Source organism: Neolamprologus brichardi, chromosome 3, assembly GCF_056152115.1.
Source record: "Neolamprologus brichardi isolate AB-2024 chromosome 3, ASM5615211v1, whole genome shotgun sequence".
Taxonomy (NCBI): Eukaryota; Metazoa; Chordata; class Actinopteri; order Cichliformes; family Cichlidae; genus Neolamprologus; species Neolamprologus brichardi.
This window is the reverse complement of record NC_142106.1, coordinates 14595326-14621638: the sequence shown is the minus strand read 5'-3', so window position 1 is coordinate 14621638 and position 26313 is coordinate 14595326. Positions and strand designations below refer to the sequence as shown.

The following is a 26313-nucleotide window of genomic DNA, read 5'->3' as shown; positions in this document are numbered from 1 at the left end:
TGAGGATGAGAATACAGAACTATGATCTGGCCAAATCAACTCCTCCGCTGTTCCCTGCATTTCAGATTGAGCATTTTGTACTACAGTCTTTGTGATCGAGATGCAGCTATCCATCTTGCGATGCATGTCATGGGCTGGTTGATCAATTCTTCTGCAATCATCATAAGCAATGTTCAACTCAGATAATTCCCTTTGAATACTGGTGATGTGTTCTTGTAGGATGTCACTGGGATCCTGTTTTAACACAGATCTTTTAGCTACCTTAATCAGAGCTTTCCATCGTTCATATTTGCTGTCAAAGCGAAGCAATAGCCCTTTGATTTGCTCTTTCTGAAACTCTTTTCCTTTTTCTGTTAATGTCCAGGCTCTTTCATTGCCACGAGGCTCTTCAGGCGGTGCTATATTTTGCCCGATATTTGATTCATCTGTCTGCTCTAACTCTGTCTCTTCTTCCAGAGCAGCTGCTGCACCCTGAGCTTCTTTACTTGTATGTAACATTTTGATTATTTAGACACAGACACAGGCAGCATACAAGAGCAAGCTGCAACAACATTTGTGAATACTGAAAGAATGAGCTTAACTAAATGAAGTCACTCTCATTCAAATTAGCCCATACATGTAGAATATTACAGAGTAAGTACACTTAACAGAGTTCTTAAAAGACATTGAACCATAAATACAAACTGTGAATTTCTGTCAAAATGTACAAAGTTTACTTCTGCCCTTTCAGAGCCAATTATAATTTTTCAGCTGAACATAAATTTACATCTCTTACATAAATGCACATTCATATACGTCAAACACCGTGGCTGCCAGGCTATACACAGTCCCTTTTAGTTTCCAACTCTTGTGTCACTTTTCAGACCAAAAACTTTAGAGTCTGACTTATAGACTTCTTCATGAAAACCTTATGAACCTGTGTGTCCTAAACAGTGGCTTATCTGTGTCCCGTCTTGATGAGCTGTCGAATTTGCGCTGATAGGGCGAGTCTAGGCAGGTCCGAGTTTGACTATCCCTCCCTCTAGTTAATACACGACACCACGGTTCTTCATTCACAGATGGATTTATTCTTCAGTCACACTTCTCCTCCGAAACACCATAAAATCCATCGTCAAACTGTCATTACATAAAAGTACAGAATGACCAAACATAAATATTACAAATAAACATTTAAACCCAAGTTAACAAATATGCGATAAACAACAGTTAACATACCTCGCTGGCTGCATGTAACCGTGAGGGAATGAGTCCGCTTCAGGAACAAAAACTTAACGAAAATAATTCCCAATTTCTTCTTCGCAGCTTTCTTTTACTTTAAACTGCTTATTTATTCCTTCTTCTGACTTAGTTAACTTATTAACTTAGCTTCTTTGCACATGCTTTTGACTTCCCTTTACGTCACTTAAAGGGGCCTGTGCGCAACACAGAATGAACCTTAGTTCCTACCCCAAAAGGAACAACAATAAATAAAGGAAATAAATAACATAGATGAACACAATAAATTAAACAAACTGACATAATTTACATTCATGGCAGTTAAAGTCAAACTCAGTATTCAGGCCTACCTCTATTCACTCTTTAACCCTCTGGGGTCGCCGGACGCGCCGGCACGTTAAAATCACATGACCAATTTAAGACGACACAGCTACACGATGCAGCACGTCAGAGTCTCCATTTCTTGGATCGAAAGTGTGGACTTCAAACTATATACCAGTCTTTGAATTGTGTCGATGGGCCACCTAAAACCAGAGTTATGATAAAAAATACATGCGATTAGTGATGGGTCCAGCAACACTGACGCACCGACGCTTGTATCAAGCTCACAGAGTGACGCCTGTATCGGTGCGTGCGTCGCTTTAAGAAAAAGTCACGTGATCGATACAGCTGCTGTATCGCTCATTGCCAACGCGCCAAACTGTGTTTAAAAGGTACCGCGTCTGCATCTGTCAACGGAACGAGTCGCCTCCAAAAAAAAAAACAACACAATATTACTCTCGCAAAGATTAAAAAAAATATATACACATCTCTCCATAACAAAATGGAGTCCGAAAGAAAGGTTTCTGCTGTGTTGGATCATTTTGATCTTTTAACTGCAAATAGTTTGTCTGTCTTCGTTTAAGTGTAATCTATCAGAACAGGAAAAACAATAATGTGACTTGCAGTGTAAATTATTTATTTCATTTTATGCAGGCTGAATGTCGCATCTGTTCTGCAGAGCTTTCTTACACAAACAACACCACCTCAGTGTTTAGGCATTACAGAGCCAAACGTGAAAATGAGGAGACAATCACACCGATAATGAACACAGGTCGGCCTATATTGACACTGAACAGCTTAATCATTTTTTTTGTATTAATATGTGTTTTATTACTTTGAAATCAAACAGCCTGAACACTGTTCTGGACCAGGCAGTCCTGAATTTTATTATAAAGGACTGTCAACCCCTTAGTATTGTGGAGAGTGTCAGAGAGAAACATTCCAAGATCAGAGGATCCTTTAACGTACTGAGGGAATAGGAAGACATCTTATCTGAACCTTTTCCACCTGGCTTTACAGTTTTTGTACCCCAGCTTCATCTGTGCCTGTGAGTTTTCCAAAGCTGGGGAAATGGTGTAAAAAAAAAAAAAAAAACCGCAGTAGACTGAATGCAAAAACATTGGATATACTTATTTTTCTGAATAGAAATTTATAAACTCTGAGTCAATTACATTTAAATGGGTAATATTATAGTCACAATACTTTCACTTAATGTCATTCACAATATATTTTAAAGATGCCTGCAATGTTTGCAATGTAAAACATATAAAATGATTCTATGGACAGTACAATACCTTACAGTGTATACAAGTATGATTAGGTATTTGAATCAGTGTCTGTTGTGAGTCTCAAGTAAGTTGCCTGCAATGATATTTAAGGTCCAGCAGGTGTCAGTATGGAGCAAAACAGCAACACTGTGTCGACACAGTATCGATACAGTTTGGGGAATGTGCTGAAACGCTTCACGAGGCCTCATCTACCCATCACTACATGCGATGTTTTTTTTCTGAACAAAACAGTGGTGTTTACAGCGGGAAGGATGGTAAAAACTGCGTTTTCTACAGACATCGCTAGCAAACACTCTCCGCTTGCGAGTGAAAAAAGAAAAAGAAAAAACACCCCTTCCCTATTGGTGTTAGAGTTTACCATGTCAGCCAATCAAAAAAATGATATGGCAACATGCGGCACTTGGTTGTTTAGGGAGAAGGGGAAGTTTTTAGGAGTGACACCCGCGACGGAAAGCGGGCGAGCGAAAGAGAGCGAGTTTTCATATGTGAGACATTAGTGACGTTCAGCGTGTTTGAAGGCTGTAGTTAGTGTGTTGTGTAGTTATTGTCTTGTATTGTGTGTCAGTTAGACTGCTGAATTTCATATTTGCTCTAAAAAAGCCGTCAAAGGCAGATTCCAGTGTAAACGCTGTTCCCACATGGAAAACTGGACTCATGCACCTCCTGCTGTCAGACCTGCAGGGTTTAGGCCTGTGGTGTTCTCCTCTGTCTTATACTGAACACAAACTACATTTTTTGGACTGGCACAAATAATTTGTGTGCCTTCTTATTTGATGCAGCACACCTGATTGTTCTGTAAATAGATTGAAATGGTTATATAAAAAAACGCCCGAGGCCTTGGCTGCATTTTTAGGTACCATATAACTTTGTTGTTTGCAAAACTTGTGCATAATTTTTAGAAATGTACAATTTCTATTTTCATTTCAAGTTATGAAAATGATTCGTTAAACATGTTTGTGGGTTTTACAGTAAAAAATATAACTTTTTTCTACTCGGATTTTGAATTTTTTTGTCTGAATTTAGATCAACTGTGCTAATATAGTATACCAAAATGAAAAAATAACTCAAATTTCAGATATTTGAGGTTGTGCTGAAAATAATGATACCAAACAAGGCAAGATAAACATATTTTAAAGGTGAAATATAGAGGTAAAATCAAAAGTAGTCAAAAACGGCCAATTATACCCTGGACCCCAGAGGGTTAAATCCACTTCACCATAGGTCTCTGTTATTGGTTATCCAAGTACTGTGCCCATAAGTCCTGCATAGAAAAAGTCGAAGGTCTGTTTCTCCTGGTGAAGGAAATCACTGCTTAAATCCAAATTCAGGGTCAAAATCCACATTCAGTCTTCCTTTGTTACTCATTCTCTTTTTGTGCAAAGTCTTTCCTTGCAAGGTGCAAGGTAAAAGAAGCTCCAGCCTGCAGTTGTGGTTTTCCAAATTGTTTGGCGACAATTAAAATGGCTTCCCTACAAGGTAAGGCACTCACTCTTCACTCTTGTTTCTTGTTTTCAGTACAACAATGCCACTCTCCACCCGACTGCTGACTGGGCTTCCACAACAGTGGACCAAGAAGCAGTGGGTAGTGGAATTCATTGTCATAGTGTTCAGGCTGTGGTTGAGGTTAGGCAAAGTTAGGGATAGAAAGCCGCAAAGCGCATAGATAGCCGGCTTTCTATTCGCTTCAATTAAGAATCCAGAGCGTCTCATAGGGACTCGGAAGGGTACCTTTTAATATATATCTATTTTATTTGCTGTACGGTGTCCTTGGGTGTTCTAAAAGGCGCTATTTTTAAATAAAATGTATTATTATTATTATTATTATTATTATTATTATTATTATTATTATTATTACATGCCTCGGGCCGTGACAAATGTCGGTATGTTATGTGTTGGGAATAGGAATGCTCTGCTCATCATTTGCCCAAACAAAGTGGCCTGGAAGGACTTATTGGCTCAGTAAACTGACATTTTTCAGGTGTAATCTGACACACAAAGATTTTTTTAAAAAGGCGAATAATCTCATAAATGTGGTAGAGATTTCATTAGAAAACACTAATTGAAAGTATGTTAACTCAGTGTTGTACTGTCAACCTTTAATTTCATTGAATCTACATTGATTCTTTTTCATTTTTGCACCCTCGGTTATTCAAGTTGAAAATCACTACTAAAGATCAAGAGGACATAAGCGATATTTCAACTGATGTTAAACAAAACAAATTACTTTCAATACTTCAGGATAATGTAATTTGCTTATCTAATGTTATGATAAATGGTCTAATGTTGATTAAAACATTTTCACTTGACATATAAACACCAACAGACAACTTCAGATCAGTTAAATGTTTAATTTATTAAATCAGGATCAGTTCACAATATTTTTTGATGAATTCACTCCTACCATGAATGATATCCTGCCTTCACCTGGTCTGGATCCTAACTGTGAACTCCCTGTAGGTGAAGGAGAACTCACACACTGTCACTGCCACCGCTTGGTGGTTTATGCCATCTAACAAAAGAAAACAAAACCAAAAACTGAATAAAACATTGGGGGGGGGGGGGGGGGGGGGAGAGGAAAATAGCATTGGGTTTTGTTCTTGTTCGCATTTGAATTTTCTACTTAATTATTCACTCTTTCTTTTTAACATAGTCTGCCCAAGTTATCAGTTTTGATCAACTATAAATAAAGGACTTTTCGATACTGGACAGATGGGATGTACCATTTTGAAAGTGGTGTGCTGGAACAATCCAATTGATGAATTGATTAACAGCTTGTTGACCATAAATCCATGACTTTTCAACCTTATTGTTGCCTCCTGGTGAGCATAAATAGATCATCATCAATAACAGGACAGCTCTTAATCAGTGTTATTCCAATGACATTACTAAAACACGTTTAGGTTTCATCAGTATTTTAACATGGATTCAACATATATTCTGCTCTGAGGTTGCAGTCTTGAAACTTTAATTCAAAGTCATCTTGCTGTCTGGGATTAAACCAAACTGACAGGTGGAGCAAATTCATCGCTGTGAAGGCTTTTCTAAAAAATCACGTGACTCCTCCCTACAGTGTCGGTTGGTCCCTGCAGACAGTGAAACACTGACCAAACTGTCTCTGGTAAACAGACGAGTTTTAATCTACATCATCTGTCCTGTATCAACGAACGGAGTTTGAGGAGGAAACTAAGAAACTGAAGCAGAAAAGAAAGACATGGAGTTAAAATCGGTGATATCGCCGTTTCTCTTCCTCTGTTTGCTGGGACATCTGGACTGTACAGGTAAGCCGAGTGTACCTATGTGAATAAATCTGTCACCGAAGGACAGGTAACAGGGAGAGATTGCTGTAGTTTTAGAAGTTACTGTACTGACACTGTGTATGAGTCTTTGTTTCCTCGTGAGAGCAAAAAAAGTTTCCGCTCTGGTTCATTTCACGGTCGTTGCTTTCAGAGTCAGTTTGGAGGAAATGTAGGTACACAGGTAATGGTGACAAGAGAGTGGAAATGGATTTAAATATTAGACTACACTTCAAAAACTCTCGGCCCTTTTCAGTTTGAACTTTGACGATACCTTCATGTAATGGTGGTGACGCTAGAGACAAACCTCGGCTCACCTGTGGGAGGAGCAAGTGAGGAGCTGCTGTAACAGTAAACTTTAAGAAACTTCTAAACAATAACAGAGTGGATTAGATTAATAGTAAAGATATTTTTCTTTTTCCTGTTAAAACACGGCGTGAGACTAAAAGAGTGTAAGTCAGTAAACACACTTAAGGGAGGATATTTCCGTGTGCGTAATGGTGGAGTCGCTGTGCACGACACAAAGATGAAGGGTAATGTTTGATTAGACCTGACTGTGAACTGGGTCTTATCGATATTGAGACTTTTACTGATGATGTGATCGTCTGAGAGAGAAATATATTCCAAGCTAAATATTCGATTACTTCAAGAACCTCGTTTCCCCTTCCATTTAGTTTCATTTTAACTTTGACGTCTCATTCATGTAAAGGCGGTGACGCTCGAAAGAAACCCGAGCTTACCTGTGGGAGGGGCGTGCACAGAGCAGGTGAGGAGCTTCTGTTCCTGATAGAAACGTCACATTTAACAAACCTCTGTGTTTAGCTGTAGGAAAGACTTTATTTTTCTTTCTCTCAGTATACCGTGTTAGACACAAAGAGCAGTGACCGAGCCACTCGGAGTGGGTAGTTGAGGGGAAGGGGGGGGGGGGCATTGTTGTAATTAAACAAGACTGGAGATTAATTTGTGATAACAGGACCGAACTGTAAATTCCTTAACATCAACAATGAAACACGATCAAGTTTATACATGAAACTCTGTTATGAAGGAAGGGAAGGCTCAGGGTTGAGTAATTAGCATCATGGGCTCATCCGATGAGAATAAGAATAAGCAGTCATCTAATCACGGGGTTCTCATTTTATTCTCGAATCAATAAAGCAAAGGAAGGAAGGAAAGAAAGACACACATGGACTGCCAATGCTGAAAGAAAACAGAGATTTAAGTTACTAATTACCTTAAACAATACATAAAATACAAAACCTAAACAGAACCTCACCTCTGCTGCCGCCCCGTGTGGGAGTGAAGAAAGAGTGAGCCAAAAGTAAATGCAGTCCTTATATAACATGTGACAGGTGAGTGCAATTAAGGACCAGCACCACACCCAATCAAAGGTGAGAGAACTAAACAAGGTGCATCTGGTGAAGTGAGTGGGTGTGCTGGGATGTGCTAAAAGGTGGGTCTTTACAACACTCTCAATAGATCTGCGTATTAATTAAGTTTTACATTTTATAGTTATTTCAAATGATTTTGTTGAGAAAGATATTTTAGTAAGATTTGAAATCTCAAATAAATCAGATGGCAACTTTTCCTGGAATTTTAAGAAAGAAAAAGTGTTTTTGTTTTCATAATTGTGTCAGTTGGGAAGAAAAAAAAAAAACCTTTGTAGAAATATTAAGAAATCAAAAACTTAAATCACCGAAACTTTGAATCTTTGCATCTTGCTCTGGGTGCTGTTTGTATTGTAACATGTAACGCTGAACCACAGTTTATCTTGCTAACATCATTGTCTGTCCTCAATCGACACACCGGAACTGCATTAGCAAATGTTGTTGTAATGATTTATACTTGAGAGGACCCAAATTCTTCACAGCCATGAACCATAATACATTTCTTAACATTTGTTTTATTTTTGAAACTGGCAGAGTTCAGTTTAGATGAGGACTGTTTAAAACACAGTTTAAATGAGACCTCACAGTACTACTGTCAGGGTTCTAGTTGTCCTCTGAAACACTTTGAAGGACTTCCTTATTAAAATGTTTTAGTGCAGACTATGTTGATGTATATTCTAATACATCTAAATATGAGACAAATTTGTGCATTTATGATAGTTTTATACAAGAATAATAATTATATTTTTGTACAGCTAAGGATCATGTTCTTGTCTGTACTTTAGACATTACATTAGTCTGTTAAACAAACACCAGTCAACAAATCTCCACATTAAACGTCCTGGACATGAAGTCACAACAACAGTAACCTCAAGGTGCTTAAAGGGAACATGTTATTTACATTCTTTGATTAAAGTTGAAATTTTCAAGAATTAAGTTAAATATTAGAGCAGCAGGGCGGTGCAGTGATTAGCATTGTTGCCTCACAGCAAGTTCAGGCCGAGGTCTTTCCCTGTTTATATGTTCTTGTGTTTCCGTGGGTTCTCTCCAGCTTCCTGCCACAGTCCAAAGACATGCAGTTAGTGGGGTTAGGTTAGTTGATGATTCTAAATTATTGTCTGTCTCTCTGTGTTAGCTCTGTGACAGACTGGCAACCTGTCCAGGTTGCCTCTGTCACCTTAAGGCTGGTATAACCTCCCCCAGCCCGTGACCCAGAATTGGATAAGTGAAAGAGGACAGATGGATGGAAAGTAATTATTAGACAATGTATTGTTTTCTATTGACTGTATTTCTACTAATGAGTCTTTACTTCCTGTTTGTCTATTTTCTATTCACTTTTTAAAAATGTTTCAGACCAAAAAGAGTTAACAGTCAAAGGAGGAGCAGATGCCACTCTGGAGTGTTCTGGTCCCACAGATGCTACTTTAATAATAATGAGGTGGGAAAAGTCTGACCTGCAGTCAGAGGATTATGTCATCATCTTCAGAGATGGTCGGTTTCAGGAAAACCTCCAGCATGAACTATTTAAAGGTAGAGTGAGCATGAAAGATCCAAAATGGAAGGAGACTGGAGACTTTTCTGTGATTCTCAAACATGTCACCACGAACGACGCTGGAACATATGAATGTGAAGCTGGATATAAGGGACAGAAACCACAGTCTCTAAACAAAGTCACTTTGAAGGTTGAAAACTCAGGTGAGTTTAATTTCAGCTTCTTCTTGGTTATGGATGTGACAGCATAACACAGGTATTATATTATACTGTATTGTATAATAGTCTGTACACTGTGTTTGCTAAAACCGATTAAATTAAAATGAATTCAAAACCTGTTGAATGAATCAACAGTTCATAGAATCACAAATTGAAAGAAATCCTTCCAGTTGCACAAGTATGTGTTTATAGTATTTAAATTAAGTTATTTTTCTTTTAATTTCTTGAATAATTATAAATCATTTACATTTATTTGCATTTCAATTTAAATGTACAAAAAATTGTACCTGTGTGAGTAAATTTGTGAACCAGCAGAGGGACAGAGAGGGTCACATAGAAAGACTGTTGAAGTTTTAGAAGCTACTGTACTGGATCACTGTGTATGAGTCTCTGTTTCATCATCAGAGCAAAACGAGTTTTAGAGTCAGTGTGTCAGTGTAGAGGAAATGTTGGTGCACAGGAAAAGGTGACAAGAGAGGGAAATGGATTCAAAGTTACATATTAGATCATTTGAAAAACTTTTTTCTCTTTCCAGTTTCATTTCATTTCACTTTAACTTTGAAGTCAATTTCATGTGGCGGTGACACTCGAGACAAACCTCAGCTCACCTGTGTGAGGAGCTGCTGTACCTGGTGAAAGTAAACGTTGCATTTAGCAAAAGTCTGTGTTTAGCAGTAGAATAGATTTTATTTTCTGTGTTAATATAATCTTAGACAAAAAGAGTGTAAGTCAGTACGCACACTGGGAGGGATGAAACAAATATGAAGATTAATGTTTGACAACAGGACCTGACTGTAAATTGAGTCTCATTAACATCAACACAAAACACAATCAAGTTTACACATGATTCTCATTGGTTATGGGTATTCGTTTTTAAAGTTTTACATGATACAGTTTCAAATGTTTTTACTGAAATCATGATTTTAAAAAATAGATAATATAGTTGGGAAATATGGAAAGACCTTAATTAAGAATATTTGGAATTAATATTGGAATTGCTTAAAGTTTAGACAGTTGAATCATATACTAGGAATATCCTTTACATAATGTAGGTTGAAAATGATATTTTAGTAAGATTTAAAATCTCTACTTTCACCAGGATTTGTTGTAGTAAATGTTACTTTGCAGTATCCTGGTGATGAAAGTATTGCCCTGTTATATTGTACATTTTTATACATAAAGAAAAAATAAATCAGCTGGAAACTTTTCCTGGAATTTCAAGCAAGAAGAAGTGTTTTTGTTCATCATAATTGTATCATCTGGAAAGAAATATCCAAATTTGTAGAAATATTAAGAAACCAAAAACTTAAATCACCAAAACTTTGAATCTTTGCATCTCTCACTGGGTGCTGTTTGTATTCTATCATGTGCCACTGGTTCATCTTGCTAACATTAGATGGTCACACATTGTCTCTCCTCACTCACTGCATTATAGCAACTGTTGTTGTAATGATTTATACTTGAGAAGACCCAAATTCTTCACAGCCATGAACCATAATACATTTCTTAACATTTGTTTTATTTTTGAAACTGGCAGAGTTCAGTTTAGATGAGCACTGTTTAAAACACAGTTTAAATGAGACCTCACAGCACTACTGTCAGGGTTCTAGTTGTATCCTCTGTAACACTTTGTAGGACTTCCTTATTAAAATGCACAATTTTACTCTAGAGTATGTTGATGTATATTCGAATACATCTAAATATGAGACAAATTTGTGCATTTATGATAGTTTTATACAAGAATAATAATTATATTTTTGTACAGCTAAGGATCATGTTCTTGTCTGTACTTTAGACATTACATTAGTTTGTTAAACAAACACCAGTCAACAAATCTCCATATTAAATGTTCTGGACATGACTGTAAAGCACAAACAAATTTGTATAACTTTTCTATTCATAGAGTAAATGAAAATATTTAAACTAGTTGCCGACAAGCAAATACAAAAAGTTTTTTAAACTCAGGTTTCAGGTCTTTAAAGCAGAATTGAGTTCACAACTTAACATAAAGGATGTGAATAAACCAGCAGTAAAAGATTTTTATTCTCTTATTAACTGACACACAGTTTTTCTCTCAGCATCATCTTTTGTTTGATACAATCATTGTAAAGTTCAATTTAATTCAGTTTTATTAATGTAGCATAAAATGGCAACAACAGTAACCTCAAGGTGCTTAAAGTGAACATGTTATTTACATTATTTGATTAAAGTTGAAATTTTCAAGAATTAAGTTAAATATTAGAGCAGCAGGGCGGTGCAGTGATCAGCACTGTTGCCTCACAGCAAGTTCAGGCCGAGGTCTTTCCCTGTTTATATGTTCTTGTGTTTCCGTGGGCTCTCTCCAGCTTCCTGCCACAGTCCAAAGACATGCAGTTAGTGGGGTTAGGTTAGTTGATGATTCTAAATTGCCTGTAGGTGTAAATTATTGTCTGTCTCTCTGTGTTAGCTCTGTGACAGACTGGCAACCTGTCCAGGTCGCCTCTGTCACCTTAAGGTTGGTATAACCTCCCCCAGCCCGTGACCCAGAATTGGATAAATGAAAGAGAAACACATGGATGGAAAGTAATTACTAGACAATGTATTGTTTTCTATTGACTGTATTTCTACTAATGAGTCTTTACTTCCTGTTTGTCTATTTTCTATTCACTTTTTAAAAATGTTTCATACCAAAAAGAGTTAACAGTCAAAGGAGGAGCAGATGCCACTCTGGAGTGTTCTGGTCCCACAGATGCTACTTTAGTAATGATGAGGTGGAAAAAGTCTGACCTGCAGTCAGAGGATTATGTCATCATCTTCAGAGATGGTCGGTTTCAGGAAAACCTCCAGAATCAACTATTTAAAGGTAGAGTGAGCATGAAAGATCCAAAATGGAAGGAGACTGGAGACTTTTCTGTGATTCTCAAACATGTCACCACGAACGACGCTGGAACATATGTATGTGAAACTGCATATGATGGACAGAAACCACGGTCTCTAAACAGAGTCACTTTGAAGGTTGAAAACTCAGGTGAGTTTAATTTCAGCTTCTTCTTGGTTATGGATGTGACAGCATAACACAGGTATTATATTATACTGTATTGTATAATAGTCTGTACACTGTGTTTGCTAAAATGATTAAATTAAAATGAATTCAAAACTTGTTAAATTAATCAACAGCTCAAATTCGTGTTCCAAAGGCATAATTTTAGTGACTTTTAGACACTTGAATGTAGATGTATATGTTATATCTGTCAATCAAGCTGAAGTAGTCATAAATAACATGCTGTAGAGAGTTAGAGGCTAGAGGTAAAGCTGAGTGTTGTTGATCCTCCAGGTGAGTGAGTAGAGTTGAGTGTGTGTGTGATCAGAGGTGAAGCTGCTTCCTGGTTGTTGATGTTTGTTTCTAAAGATGTTGTTGATGAGACTTTGTAGAAAGCAGCTGGTCTGAGTGATGTGATCAGAGTGCAGTAGATAATGTCTGACAGCAGTTTGAAGAGGAAATGGATTCTGTTCTGTTCTTCACTCATCACCTACCTGACAGCTGACACCTCACACCTGTTTCTCACCTGCAGGTCAGACAGGAGGACAAAGTGGAGATGGAGGGGAGGAGGCTGAAGTAAAGGAGAGTGGTTCTGTTGGACTGATAGTTGGTCTTTCAGTTTCTGCTGTGCTTGTTGTTTTTGTTGCTGGTTTTTTGTTCTACAGAAAGCGTAGAGGGCGACTTCTTCCAAATAATCCAATGATTTGAAATGAGTCCTGCTGCTGTTCCAGTTTTTTTTGTTTGTTTTATTATTTGTTTGTTTTTTACAAAAAGTTTTTTTTTTCCACCAACCCTTCTCTGCGGTGAAGAACAACTCTTTCACAGGCTTAATTTTTTTAAATAATTGTCAACCTAAATCTGATTTGGTTGTCATTTTATAAAAAAACCCCGGTATTTTTTAAATAACATCTATTAATTCATAAACAGTGAGAATGACTATTGTCTTAATTTCTATCCTACAATACAATTTTACAACTAAATGTATTTGAAATCTTATCGGGGTATATTTTTGTGTTAGAGACTTTTCACTAACACATTAACATGTATCACTCAGCTCCTGTACTAATATGAATGTTTTATTTCTCTCACTGTATTTAATTGTAAACAAAATCTGTATATGTGTTGTGAATACACTTATTACACTGGCTTTTGTTTTGTGTGTGTGTGAATAAAAGTTTAACATGTATTAGTTTTCTTTTATTTCTTTTCTTAGTCTAAAAACAAAAGTAGTCTTAGTCATGAAAAGAATGAGCAGTCAGGAGAGAAAAAGAAACCTCTAACCTGTTGAGCCAGTTGATGCAGCTTTAATCTGATCTGGAATCAGTTCAAAGAAAATAAAACACTGATGTAGATGTGGGAAGTAACTGACTGAGACAGGTTTAACAGAAAAACTTGAAAACACTGTAGCTGAGTTAAGTGAAACCTGTCTGAACCTGTCCCTGTAAAACAGAGAAGTTTGAAGCCTGCACCATTGTTTCAATCAGAACAGAGCTCTGCATTATAGCAAAAGCCAAAATGATCCACTTGGAAAAATAAATTAGTTGCCTTCTTTTTTTTTTTACCTTCAGACAAGAATTCATATTGATTTTATTCTGAGAAAAAGCCCTTTGACTAACCAATTTTTGTGAAAACGTCTTTCTGTTTAGAGCCAGGGACTTTTTAGGGCCCTTCAGCAGTACTGGGAACATGCATACACATACATACACAAAGCTGTGTAAACCAACTATAAATAAACAATCTAAACTTATATACATTGAATACAGAAATGAATGAAGTGGAATGAATACTACAGAATGTACATAAGGTGCAGTTGCAGTCTGGCAGTGGGAGCAGTGTGACAGGTCCCTCAGGCCACTCACACACAGACTCTGTTCAGTCTTTTTTTGGTACCTTCAAGCACTTTGCAACTATTTTGTACATCATTTTGTCCCTTTCACTTATTTTTGCATATATTTTTCTTTATTGTATGTATGTATGTGTTTCACCTGTTTGTTATTTATTCCTAATGTATCAGTATTTTTTTTCCGGCACAGTTGGCCTGGAGCAGCGGTCGGTAACCTGCAGCTCTTTAGTCCCTATAGTGTGGCTCTGCGTGGTTTATTTATAAGTATTAAGTGGAGAGTGAGACATGTTTTCTTGTGCAAAACTGTTCACAGTGATTTATGGTTAAAACAATCTGCGCACAGAAAATTCTGTGTTCTTCATGTCACATACAGACACGATCCTTTCCTATTTGTGTTTATCTGAGTGCAGACCTCAGAGTCAGAGAGTAAACATCTCAGTATGAGATCAGGTTGCTTCTGTGTCTTTAAATACGCACGATCACAAGATCATAATTGATTTATAACAGCTGAGGTCTGTTTCTGTGATCTCTGATTATCTTTCCACTCTGTCCACTGTGCGTGTGTGTGCAAAGAAGTTAAATTTATTTAATGCTTCTGACCTTGAATTAGAAAAGTCATCACTGTTCACTGATTATTGTGAAAAATTAGCCTATTCTGTTTTCACTGCGCCTGACTCACTGCTTAAGGCCTTGAATTTAAAATTGAATTGAATGTGTTTACTGGGTGTGTGTTTTTTGTGTGTCAAGACTGATTGATGATTGTGTGTTTCTCTTTATTCTTCACCACATTCACATATTTCTCTTGTCACTCAACACTTTAGGTTTAATAAATATCCTTAAAGAACAGAATAAATGTTATAAATCCATAAATAAATGTCATAATAAAAAGCTCATAATGTCTATATTTGACCTCCAGAGGGCCTCAAAGGTTCAGCTGTTTCACTTGTATTGAGCTCAGCTGTTGCAACCTCGTAACTTGTGCACTCTTTTCTGTGTATTTAACAGAGTAAAACCTGCTGCAAAGCTCATGATAATCCATATGAGTGATCCACAATGAGTTATATGTCATTAAAATGTTTTTATGGATTAAAATCAGAGAATAAATGTTGGAAACTTTCTGTCTGACCAACAGCTGCTGCATCCTGCAGGTGCCCCAACCCTCCCCTCTCTCATTTCTTGTAAAACAAAACTTACAGCATTACTTTCATTTTCTCTGTGAAATCTTATTTTTTATTTTCAGATTTATAGTGAATTATAAATAAATTATAAAATCCCGTGAACTGCAAAAAGATTCAGTAGAATTAGATTTTTTTTTAACTCTGAGGTTATCTTGGCACTGAAGTACCAACAACACAAAGAAGATACTGTAAATATGACACAAGCACAAACTTTGCATTAGATTTGAAATGCAAATCATTCATGTTTTGCTAAGAAATGTGGGTCTGATTTGCCTAACTTATCCTGATCTGACTCTCCTCTCCTCTCCATTTTTAGTGTCTGACTAGTCGTAGTCATAATATTTATTTTACTTAAGTTATTTTAACAGCAAAAGCAGAATAAAAACTTGTGTTTTCTATTCAACTTTCTTCATATACAGCAGTTTTCTCTTCAGTTTTTGATGCACTTTAATCCTTGCTGTTTAAAGGTTGAGGAAATGATGAGCAAAAGAAAATCTCAAAAATACCAACACCCAACTTGAGGACAGACTGTGTCACCAAACTAGACCCTCGACTTTGACAGTACCTTTATCTCATTGAACTTCTTTGTCCTTGTCAAACCACATTTAACTGAGTTGCCCTGTGAGCTTAACAAACCGCTGACTGTTTAAAATGTATCAGCATAGGATCAAGCTCGGCTGTAAAATACATTATGACTGACATGATGACATGATGATGTGTCACTCATCATGCTCACTATCTAGTTCGATGGTGAGATGGTTTCTTATTGCTTCTCCTTTCATGACGCTCCGGTGTCTCCTCAGCTATGACTATGGAACTTCTTTCTAGAAACAATCTTGAGAAAAACGAAATATTTGATCTCGATTCTGTGTTGAATTTGTTCCTCATGTGGTTGCAGTTTGTGACTCTGAGCTACAGGAAAACAGCAGACTGACATGTGAGAGCGGCTGGGAACACTTCACCTTCAAACAGACTCTATTGTTTGCACAATAAAAAAAAGAATGAACTCAAACAAAAGCAGGCGAGGACCAGGTGACATGTTTATTTTGCTAAATAAAACAGAAAGATGTGGGGTAAAATTTCCACCCTGAGCTGTGAAAACAAGGTTTCACCAGTGTCAAGGCTACCTGCTCTGAAGGACAACACATCACCTTTGACTTATGATGTTACGATGTCAGCTTCCACCTGGTCTGTTTCCATCTCCTTCCTCTTTGGTCTGATCCCCTCAGTCTGTATTTAGGGTGAGAGCTCCAGTTTATCATTCTGACAGATTAATGCACACTCACATCCCACTAATTAGTAACTTCTACCCCTAATTATACACAGTTCATTTTATCTCTTGCTCTTGACGAAGGCGGTCGCACTTTTCTCCTCTCCTCCTCTCCCTTAGCTTCCCTGCTTAACCTCTTGTGTCCTTGTCTAGTCTCGTGTTTTTTGTATTACTTTTCCCTGGAACACTCTCTCACAGTCTGTTCCCTAAAACCTAAAAGAGGAATTATGGATTTGATCAACTGGTCCCTGAATGCAATTGACAATGACAAGCCTGGGCTCAGGTAAGCCTGAATGTCCTGGAGGGACGTTCCCTGCCAGATACACAATGGACGGGTGGCATAACTGGAGGGGCATGTGCCTGGCAGGACTGTCGATCGAGGACACTGAAGAGATCTACCTTTTCGGAGCCATGAAAACAGGGTTCTTGCTGATCGGACCTGGCTTGGCCCCTGGTTTATCAAAGATTAAAGAAAGCGGAATCGGCTGTTCAAAAGCCCACAAGGCTGCCCGCTGTGATTGAAGCGATGGGACGAGTCGTGACTTCTCAAAATGGGATCATTGAGCGCAGCACAGATAAGATCTTGGAGAAGCTTGAGGCTGCTGTGAGCACTCAGACTAAGACCTCTGAGCGAAAATTGGATAACATCTTGGAGAAGCTCACGGCGGTCGTGAGTTCTCAGACTTTGGTCTTTGAGCGCAAGATTGATAACATCTCGGAGATTGAGAGACCAGTTTAGGACTGCTAGATCGGCTGTGAAATTGACATGCAGTTGTTCGCACTAAAGGAATACCACCATAATTTCATGTGACTACCATATCGGTGCCAGCTGTGGTCTCGAGACTGGAGCTAAACAAAAACAAATTTCACCCCGAGAACAGACGGTGTTTAGACTGTTCATCCCTGTCCTACGCAAAGCCACCTGGGTCGGCTGGAAGACTTTTTGTGTTTTTTTCTCCCATTAAGAGCTCAGTCTGAGTGGAGTGTTTTTTTTCTCCTCCTCTCACCTCATGTTATGTATTTTCGTTGTTTTTTTTCCTATCAGCTTAGCTCTCTGACATGTCTCCTCAATGTGATGTTTGTGTAAAGTATGTTTGGTCAGAGGGTTCCTTCGTAAGTGTGCATGCACCATTAGCGTGCTGCCTGCTGTAACCTATAATTTCTTTCGGGATTAATAAAGTATTTCTGATTCTGACTAACTTCCCAGATTGGAGTTGCAAAAAAATTAAATACTTGGAACATATATTAGAAGGAACAGACTTTATTCCGTTTGACAGACTAGTTATACAACATGGGATCAGCAAGAAAAGATTTTTAGAATATCAACAAATTAAATCCATAGTAGAAAATAATAAAATAAACCCAGTCAAATTGAATTACAAACACCACCAAGTGTGCTACAATGTTTTACTCTTAATCTGCCCAAATCATTGTCTAAAATATACAAAACACTTTCTAAAATAGATGAATCAATATCCCTTCCTATTGCAAAATGGGAAGCAGACTTGTCAGTCATATATGCTTAAAACCCTTTCAATTGATCAGAAATCCCAGTCTGCAATTAATACAATACAAAATACTACATAGAGTACACAGGTCATCGGATGTTTCAGATGGGCTTTACATCTACTAACAACTGCTCACACTGTCTGGGGAGCTCCGCCTCTGGGCTCTTGGGCCCTGGCTGGTGTGTCGCCAGGGTTGTGGGTGCGTGCGTGCATGCATTGGGGCCCTGCCCTGGTGTGGGGGACCTCTGATGCGCTGGTGGAAATAGGGGTCGCTTCGACCGGCAGGGAGTTTGTCACATCCTTACAGGAGGTCTCGGATCCACTAGAGTCCACCCTGCACGAGAGATGGAGAATGAACTCAACCTGGGTGTCTACTGTCTTATGTGGTGTGGTAGATGATTGGATGATGGGGTGGGTGTAGTTTCCTTTGCGGTGGGGTTGGGTGGGCCACCCTGGCCTCCCTGTTCCCGTTCCATCTCACCCACCAACACAGGGCCTTGGGGTGCAGGTGTGTCACCGGTGTGCAGGGGACTGTCCTCTTCTTCCTAGATATTTTAGTAAGATTTAAAATCTCTACTTTCACCAGGATTTGTTGTAGTAATTGTTACTTTGCAGTATCCTGGTGATGAAAGTATTGCCCTGTTATATTGTACATTTTTATACATAAAGAAAAAAACATAAATCAGCTGGAAACTTTTCCTGGAATTTCAAGCAAGAAGAAGTGTTTTTGTTAATCATAATTGTATCATCTGGAAAGAAATATCCAAATTTGTAAAAATATTAAGAAACCAAAATCTTAAATCACCAAAACTTCGACTCTTTGCATCTCGCACTGGGTGCTGTTTGTATTCTATCATGTGCCACTGGTTCATCTTGCTAACATCAGATGGTCACACATCGTCTCTCCTCACGAACTGCATTACAGCAAATGTTGCTGTAAGGATTTTATACGTGAGAAGACCCAAATTATTCACAGCCATGAACCATAATACATTTCTTAACATATGTTTTATTTTTGACACTGGCAGAGTTCAGTTTAGATGAGCACTGTTTAAAACACAGTTTAACTCAGACCTCACAGCACTACTGTCAGGGTTCTAGTTGTATCCTCTGTAACACTTTGTAGGACTTCCTTATAAAAATGTTTTAGTGCAGACTATGTTGATGTATATTCTAATACATCTAAACATGAGACAAATGTGTGCATTCATGATAGTTTTATACAAGAATAATAATTATATTTTTGTACGGCTGAGGATCATGTCCTCGTCTTTATAATATTGAAGGAAGATTGTAATAAGTAGAGCACATTTGTCAACTAAGTGAATCTCTATTTTGACACTCTAATTAATTTGTTAGTTAGTAATTACCACTAAAATTGGCTCATTATTTGATATTTGTTATTTGTGTTTGGGGTTTGTTTCCTTAAATATCTAATGTGTTTCTGAACAGTACATAGTGTAAAAAAAAAAAGTGGAGGCATTGTAAAACCATATTTCTGGTGCACAGAGGTTAATTAGATCTGTAGTACATTACATGTGATTGCTGACTTGCCTGAGCTGGGATGATTTCAGTCCTTGTGTTGTATCGCCATCTTGTGGTGCTTTAGAGAATTGTTGAGAATTTATATTCTGCCCCCTTAAAGTACAAATAGGATGATGTAACACATTTTTAATCAAGAAAGAGTTTCCTTTCTTGGTTAAAAAAATGCATGTAATATTTTTAATGAATTTTAATAGAACATGTTAGCATTGTGAGATGTGCAAAAATACCAAGGGGAAAAGCTGCTCATGTTATAAAGATGTATAAAATTTAGCATTTTCACTGCGATTGTTATGAAGCTTATGTGTGGGTTCAATAACGAAGATCTGTAATCACTCATTTGCCTGTTTGCTTGGGTGTTAGGCAGCTTTTCCATTTTCTACATCACTACCCTTTCCCATGTGGTAGCCGTCAATCTCAATACTGTCATCATTACTCTAATCCATCTTCTTGCATGCTTTCTTTGGACTTTTCATAATTTCTGCTCTTCATCATTAACACTTGAATCTGATTTGTGAAACCTACCTCTTCTCCATCTCCACCTCACTGACATCTCAGCAAGAGCTCCAGCCAAGTCTCAGACTTCATCTTCAACACCACCTGGACCTAGACTCTGAGGGCTCTTGACCAAAATCCTATCACCACTTTATGCCATGATGGGTCATCGGAGTCTAATCTCCAAATAAGTTAGTTTTTCTTTCTGAAAAAAAAAGTTTAATTCTTCCAAGGTCTCTGATTGTTGAACCAGTTCTCTTGATTAATGATACATATATATCAGGGGCGATCCTACGATTAGAGCTTTGGGGGTGCTGAGCACCCAGAGAGCTGCCCAGCCAGGCAAGATAAACTTTACACGTCACGATGAGACTTCTTCCCTGTCTCAGTTAGTCTCTGCATCCTTAAATGTCTCCAGTTGTCCCGAGTTCTCAATAACTGTCTCCTTGGTGCATTTAAACCCCTGTTCCTCCCTGACCTCATCGTCTGTTGTCTTATTCTCCGTTATCAGTCATCATATTTTTACCCTCTCTGTGCAAGTCTGCAAATTTCTTTATTAAATCATAAGATTCCTAAATTCATCAAGTCTCTCTGTGCCTGGGTCCTCGTCTCAAAACATGACATCACTGTTTTGTAGATCTTAACACAATTTAATCCCACATTTGTGAAAGAAAAACAAAACACTTTTTTGAAAAGTCTGTAACAAAACCATCAAATCTGATAAAGGTTATTTAAATGCTGCAAAAGAAGAATGGTTTGGAATTTAAAAAATTCATATCCTAACCTTAATTACTGGGAGAGAATAATGAATGATGCTCACAGTGAGTAAAAGTAAAAGTAAACTGACTGCATTTTTTGGACAGAGATTCACTTTTAATGTGTATGTATAATATAATACAGATACATAAAAAACACTCCCAAAACAGAATACATTATTACAAATAAATTATTACAAAATATTAATTAAAAAAACTATAAAAATGGAGGCAACTTTGCCTGTGGTAGAATGTATAAAATGTATGAAAAAATCTTTACTGCAGATACTAATTTTGTGTTGTAAGATTTATGGGTTTCATGCTTTCATAGTGGTCCTTAGGAGAGCTTGACATTTTCTCAGGTGGTACACACTGTAAAAAGTGTGAGAAACACTGATAAGTGTATGTGTGCTTTTGGAAAACATTTAAAGTGGCAGTACAGAATCTTTGAAACAAGCTTAAAACATTTTTAGAATATAAACAGAGCACTCTGCTTCTCTTTTCAGCTCCTCACTCCACCAGGACTGTTTGGCACTTTCTGATAGTGTTCAAATGTGATGTACGTACTGCGGCAGTCATACAGACAACTGGACGGTCCAAAAGTCGGCCTACCTATTACTGGCTGAGGTTTTAGTAGAGTTGTGGCTGAACCACATAAAAATATATCATTAATTTTAATCTCCCCAATCAATTATAATGTTATGTTGGAATGTTGTTAAAAAGGGTCAAAAATGTTTCAACCCAGTTTGTTTAGCAGATTCTGTATAGCAGCTTTAATATAGGGAGAACACAACTTCCAGATTGTGTGAGTAAAATCAGTTTTTTTTCTCTTTGTCAGTTTAACAGTTTCTGTTTTGCCTGTCACTGTTCCCTGTCTGTTTTCTTACTTGGTTCTTCCTGACCTTGTACTTTCTCCTCACGTTCCCCTCTTTCCTCCTTCCATCTTTGGACTGACAATCATACACAAATAGATTGTATTCAATTAGATGAAAAATTACATTAATATGAAAAAAATACTATTAAGTTCACTAATGAAAAAGTCCTCTCTGAGTGTACTTTCAACCGGAAGGCAAATAACCAAACCACATGTATATCTAATAAAACATATAAATATTGAAACACTGATCCAACATTATTCCTGATTCATGGATCATTTGAGTTTACACTTTTACCTGAATGCGGCTCCTTTTTTTGAAAAAACTTCCTTATATCCCTTATAAACCTGGCTGTCTCTCTGTACACAAACACACACACACACACACACACACACACACACACACACACACACACACACACACACACACAACAGGAGTTATAAGATTAATGGGCATTCAGTCAGTTAGCTAGTTAGTATCCATTTCCCGCTGTTTGCCTGGCGGGACTGTCGATCGAAGACGCTGAAGATATCTTCCTATTTGGAACCATGATAACAGGGTTCTTGCTGATCGGAGCTGGCTTGGCCCTGGCTTATCGGAGAATTAAGAAAGCGGAACCGGCTGTTCAAACCGCCCCAAGGCTGCCCGCTGGGATTGAAACAATGGGACGAGGTGCGGCTTCTCAGAAAGGCCTCACTGAATGCGGCATGGTTAAGAGCTTGGAGGCGCTAACGGCTGCAGTGAAGTCTCAGAATAAGACCTCTGAGAATATATTGGATTACATCAAGGAAGAATCCACTCAGAACAACACCTCTGGGCGGAAGCTAGATTACATCGTGGATCAGTTGGCTGCGGTCGTGAGGTCTCAGAATCTGCTCTGTGAGCAAAAGACTAAAAAGACCACAGAATTGAAGGTAAATAACATCATGGAGAAACTCGCAGCTATCCAACGGGAGACGGGACCAGTGTCGGTGTCGGAGTGTTAAAAACAGCTTGAAATTCTCATGAGTTGTTTGTAAAAGAAAAATCACCATTATAATGCGGCTACCCCTTCAGCGCCAGCTGTGGGCTCAAGGCCGGAGCCGAACAAACACTCCTTGATAACGACTGTGTTTAGTCTGTTCCTTCCCATTCCATGCAAGGCCACCTGGGTTGGCTGGTAGACTGTTTACTTAGCCTGGCAGGGCGAAGGACACTGTCTCAGCTGAACTATGGACACGCACACACATACACTGATAAGCACACACTCATCCCCCTCCCTTTCCAAACGCTTTTGATGCTTGTTTCCTGCGGAGGTACACGGCGGGTCTGTGTGCCACGCTGGAATGGTAGCGCTGTGCAGGGCGGCTGCTGTGTTCGCTTTGGATTACTCCTCACCCCCCACCCAATCCTGTGGCTTGTCATGTCTTTCACAATGTTGTGCTGTGGACATTATGTGCTTTTTGTGCAGAGGAGTTTTTTTGTTTCCTGTTCTCATGCTGTCCTACCATGGAAGCACAGCATGAGGTCTCTTTTTTCCTCTTGTACTTTCCCATTGTAGTGTACATTTCAGTGTTTTTCTGTAACGCTACAGATCTCCTACTTGTATCCCCATGTAATGTCTGTGTTGTGTGTGTAAGGTCGGGAGGGGGGGGGGGGGGGGGGGGGGGTCCCATTTCACTGCAGGGCAACCTGCATGTGGCGAATAAAGCTTTGATTGATTGATTGATTGAACAAAGACAAAAATATAACTGGGGTGTTCCCTTTTTTCCTTGTATGAAGACATAAACTGAACTAGCATCCCCATAAGTCTTTTCATCTCTTAACTTTTTAACTATTAGTGTAATCCAGATTTACCAGCCACACATTTCAACTTAAACACATATGTTAACCTTTTACATGAGCACCCGTGTGTACACCTGTGAGCATGAGCGCGCTTGTTTTTAAAAGGTTCCTTCATGTAATGATTTGCTAGAGGGTGTGGGGAGCCACAGCCCCGTCCTCCAGGGCATGAAGCAGGTATGGGGGAGATCAAGTCTCCAGACATCCAGAGGCCCTCAGAGCACAAGAGACCAAGAAAGACAAACAGAGGGGCAGCCGCACCACTATCCCAGAAAGAGCTGAGGAGAGCCCCAGATGAGGGGTCACTCAGCAGCCACGGAGCAGAAGCCAAGGGGGGGGGGTTGCAGGCCGAGGGCACCCCACCCCTGAAGTGGCCCGAGCAAGCCCCAGGCACCAGGCCCCGACAAGCAGCCACCAGGAGTGAGCCGGTGTGTACCTGGACGCCCATCCCCGAACACAAAGAACCACCAAGGCACCGATGTCTCAGGGCGTCGGCCACTGGCAGGGTTAAGTGGTGGGGGGAGATAGAGAGGTGGCGTCTGATACCTGACCTGACATATAGACACAGACAAACAAGCACACACAGATACAAACATCCATTCCTGCTCTCATATGCAATTACTCAACACTCACCCAACATGGAGACAGACATAAATAGACACTGTACACACAATCACACTCCCCAAGCGTACTCTAAGCCCCAGGTCTAGGTACCCTTGCATCAAGACCCAGGTGTTACCCTTTTCCCTGGGGTGGAGAGAAGCAGACTGCCCCGACTCGGCAGCAGCAGGGAGGCTCCACATTACAGACCCCAATCGGGTGGCCAACTCCTCCTCCTGGCCCCCCGCTCCAGCAGGCTGCAGAGAATGGGGGTGTGAGAAGACTCCAAACCTCCCTCCACCCGCTCATTGTAGTGTTGATGCATGTGTGCTCTAAGGTGCATTTAAAACCCAAGAGGGCATGGAGCTACCTGCCAGAGAGCAGCAGGTAAGCGCATAGCCCCTACTGATAGCCCTCAATGTCTACGTGTATTTAAAATTGAGAGGTGGGCAACGACGCCAGGGGGGAGGTTGTACACCCTGATGGTCTTTTAGATGCCGTGTAGCGTGCCCACCCCCAAGATCCTATATGTATGTGTTATGAGAGTGTGAGTAATGTGAATGTCTAAGTTGTGGGATAAAATTGAGGCACAGGCAGCCAGAAGGGGACAGAGGAGAGGATGCCTGCCCTGCACCCTGGTGACACACCTTTACCCCAAGGCCCTGAATTTGTGGGTGATTGTGGTGGAGCAGGAAGAGAGAGGCAGCTGGAGATGGGGAGGGAAGGAAGGGAGGGGCAAGGGGCAAGTGATCCTTCCTCGCTGACCCCAGTAGGCACGCATTATCAATATGCAAATGTACTGCGTCCAGATTAGAGATGGCACGATACCACGTTTGTGTGTCCGATACCGATATCATAAATTTGGATATCTGTCGATACCAATATGAATCCGATATTGTCAGGCTCAGGAGAGAATCGGAGGCAGACCGTCACTTAAGTTCACAATTTATTACACACAGACACCAGGACAGGGCGGACACGCGGAGAGGATGAGGCAGTGGCCGTGTGCCAATGTTGAACTTGGAGACTAGCGATGCATTAATGAAATTCTGTTCTGCACCAGAGTCAATTAACACAGAGAGGGAATGGGACAACGACCGGAGGGTGAGTTTTGCAGACAGCAAGAGACGGGGAAGAGGTTTGTTGCCGGACAGGTCGCCCACCAGTACCCTCTCAATTACTGGCGGGCGTCTCATTTTGCCAGCGCCGGGCAGGCAGAGATGAAATTCAATTCAATTCAATTCAATTTTATTCATATAGCGCCAAATCACAACAAATGTCGCCTCAAGGGGAAATGCCCCTTGCGACCGCAATACAAACACTCACCCACGGAAAACCGGCGTTGTCGCTCCGCAGGAGTGAATCAAGAACGTCCCAGCTGCATGGGTACCTCCTCCTCAGTTCCGAAAGCTCTAGCCTCCCGTGCGTTGGGCCGGGGGTCCCAAGAAGCCAGGGGCTCGCGAAACTGCTGTCTTCGTGAGCTCTGGCGCGCCCGCAGGCGATCATCCACCTGAATACACAGGGACATTAAAGCATTTAGAGAAGCAGGAAGCTCACGCGTCATTATCTCATCCTTGAGCTCTTCGTGGATATTATTTTGCAGAGTGGTCTTCGTGGCCTCAGGTCCCCACTTGGTCTGTGCAGCTAGGGTCCAGAAATCAACAGAGAAGTCGGCCATGCTTCGCCTACCTTGCTTCAGATTAATCAAACGATAGTCGGCAGCCTCCGTACTAGAGCCTTTATCAAACACAGACTTGAAGCGAGACAGGAAGTCATCGTAAGACATTCCGGGGCAGGCCTGCAGCTGGGCCTGGGCCCAGGCCAGGGCTCGATCTCGTAGTAGCTGGGTGACGTAAGCGATTTTAACCCCGTCAGTAACAAACACATGAGGTAGTAATTGAAACTGCATGGAACACTGCAACAAAAATCCCGCACATTTTCCCATCTCCCCAGAAAAAGCCTCAGGTAACGGTAAAAGCTTATCCAGCGAAACCGCGGAGGCTACTGAAGCTACCGCGCTAGCGGCCGGAGTAGCTGTGGCTGCTGTAGTGACGGCAGGAGCGTGTGTTACCTGGGAAGGGGCCGCAGGAAGTGGGTGGTCGGCCAGTGGAATCTGTTGGGTGAAAGCCTGAGTTAGACATGCCACTTCTCCGCTGAGCCTTACTAGCATTTGTTCGTGTCGGTGCAGAAGCTC

At 39.8% G+C, this 26313-nt stretch overlaps 1 protein-coding gene across 1 annotated transcript in view; it reads left to right on the top strand.

Annotated features, from left to right (window-relative positions):
• The window catches only part of LOC148103593 (polymeric immunoglobulin receptor-like), a 141871-nt gene that overhangs the window by 95462 nt on the left and 20096 nt on the right, over positions 1-26313 (top strand). Inside the window, exons 3-4 of the mRNA XM_087838150.1 lie at positions 8866-9198; positions 11888-12220. Of these exons, the coding sequence (XP_087694276.1) occupies positions 8866-9198; positions 11888-12220 (666 nt within the window). The remainder of the gene's footprint in view (positions 1-8865; positions 9199-11887; positions 12221-26313) is intronic.